The 1,740-nt window shown below is 35.5% G+C and overlaps 1 protein-coding gene across 1 annotated transcript in view; it reads right to left on the bottom strand.

Annotated features, from left to right (window-relative positions):
* Nucleotides 1–1,740, bottom strand: part of AK88_05237 (uncharacterized protein) — a gene marked incomplete at both ends in the record, with an annotated part of 10,018 nt that overhangs the window by 1,932 nt on the left and 6,346 nt on the right. Inside the window, 2 exons of the mRNA XM_012482839.1 lie at nucleotides 55–396; nucleotides 625–817. Of these exons, the coding sequence (XP_012338262.1) occupies nucleotides 55–396; nucleotides 625–817 (535 nt within the window). The remainder of the gene's footprint in view (nucleotides 1–54; nucleotides 397–624; nucleotides 818–1,740) is intronic.

Raw genomic sequence — 1,740 nt, 5'->3', positions numbered from 1 at the left:
CTCTTGCTGCTCTTGCTCCTCTTGCTGCTCTTGCTGCTCTTGCTCCTCTTGTACCTCTTGCTCCTCTTGCTCCTCTTGCTCCTCTTGTACCTCTGGTGTCCATTCTTCTTCCTGCTCTTCATAATCATCCTCTTCTCCTGCTTCATCCCACAGTTCGTCAGAATATACTCCTTCGATATCGTCGTAGGGTCCTGCATAAGGTTCTTCAACATCTTCGTAGGGTTCTTCATAGGTTTGTTCAGCATCCTCATACTGTTCGAATACCATTGGATCTAATTCAAGTTCCTCTTCTGATGGAGTTGCTTCTTCTCTTGTCATGGCTAAATTTCTAGAAACATTGTTCTTTATTTGTAATGTAGAAGTAGCAACATTCTGTGTCTGGAGGTCATGCTGGTGCTGCAAAGGAAGGCACGAGATAAAAGTTGCGTGTGTGCGTGTGCATGAGTTCATAACAGAATGGCAATATACGAAATAGCAGGCAGGGTAGGATAGAAGGGGGCAAGCAGCAAATATACATGCAGTAGTATATATACGATACATGTGGCATATATGTATAGCCGGTTATACAACTTTCCACTTTGCACATCCACAGTATCAATCATTTTTCTTTTGTGGTGGACTCACCTTTAAAAAGATATACAAAGCAACAATAACAAGGAGAGCCGCTGTTTTGGAGAAGAAGGACCTATGCGCCTGTTTGTCATGTGTTTTACTTCCTTTACTAGATGCGGAATGTGCTTTGCCATTTTGGGATGGCGAAGTTCCTTGTGGAACGTTGATCGTCGATGTTTGTGTTTGGTTTAGGTATACCATGTTGCTACGGATACTTATTTAAAACGGAAATATACAACGGTAGTGTGCTTTTCGCTTTTCTTTTTTTAATTACGCTACGGCTAGGAGGAAATTATGCTAAGAGAAGAAAAAAAAGAAATTAGAGAAATGAATTAACACAAAATTTTTATTTTCTTTAACGTTAGAATATAGCATTATGAGAAGTGTTGTGCTTCTTCTTTTTTTTTGTTTTTTTTGGTCAATTGAGCCATATAGGATCCTGTTGTAATTTACTTTTCCATAAATTTGCATATACATAATTATTTCTATTAATTGTGCAGAATGCCAAAAAAAAAAAAATAAAAAGAAAAATGGGAATTAAGTCAAAATAAATTATGTTACAACTAAAAGAAAATTATGCCAAAAGGAACAAAAAAAAAAAAAAAAAATACACAGCAGATACATTAGTTTGAGCTTTAGAAGAAGGAGAGGTCATTGTAAATTTTCAATATATGTGTGGGGGGGTTAGTTGTAGGGTTTTAGATGGAAAATGTTTTTTTTTGTAACTGAACCGTTACATGTATGTAGGAATATATGTAATTTACGGCTTTATTGCGTTTATACTCTCCGCCTAATGCGCTGATGGATAAAATTCTAGGTGCCTTATTGAATCGTTTGGAATGAGAATTCGCTCAATCACATTATTTTATAACGGAGATGCAAGCAAAATTTGATGTGCATGTATATTTTATCGCGAGAAAAAAAATGTTTAATTCTAACTTATGAAAGGTTTGTGTATGGAGTATTTTTATATTATGTAAAGAGAAAAATTTACATATTATGGTAACATAATTTTCACATATGACTCCCCCATCGCCCTCAGAAGGAGTAACAAAACAAAAAACAAAAAAGTAGAGAAATGCAAACCGGATATGTTTAGAATGACGAACCTTTTGAAAACAAAAAAAA

The sequence above is a fragment of the Plasmodium fragile genome, assembly GCF_000956335.1.
Source record: "Plasmodium fragile strain nilgiri unplaced genomic scaffold supercont1.106, whole genome shotgun sequence".
Taxonomy (NCBI): Eukaryota; Apicomplexa; class Aconoidasida; order Haemosporida; family Plasmodiidae; genus Plasmodium; species Plasmodium fragile.
The sequence above is the reverse complement of the archived record's forward strand: the minus strand, read 5'-3'. Positions and strand labels throughout refer to the sequence as shown.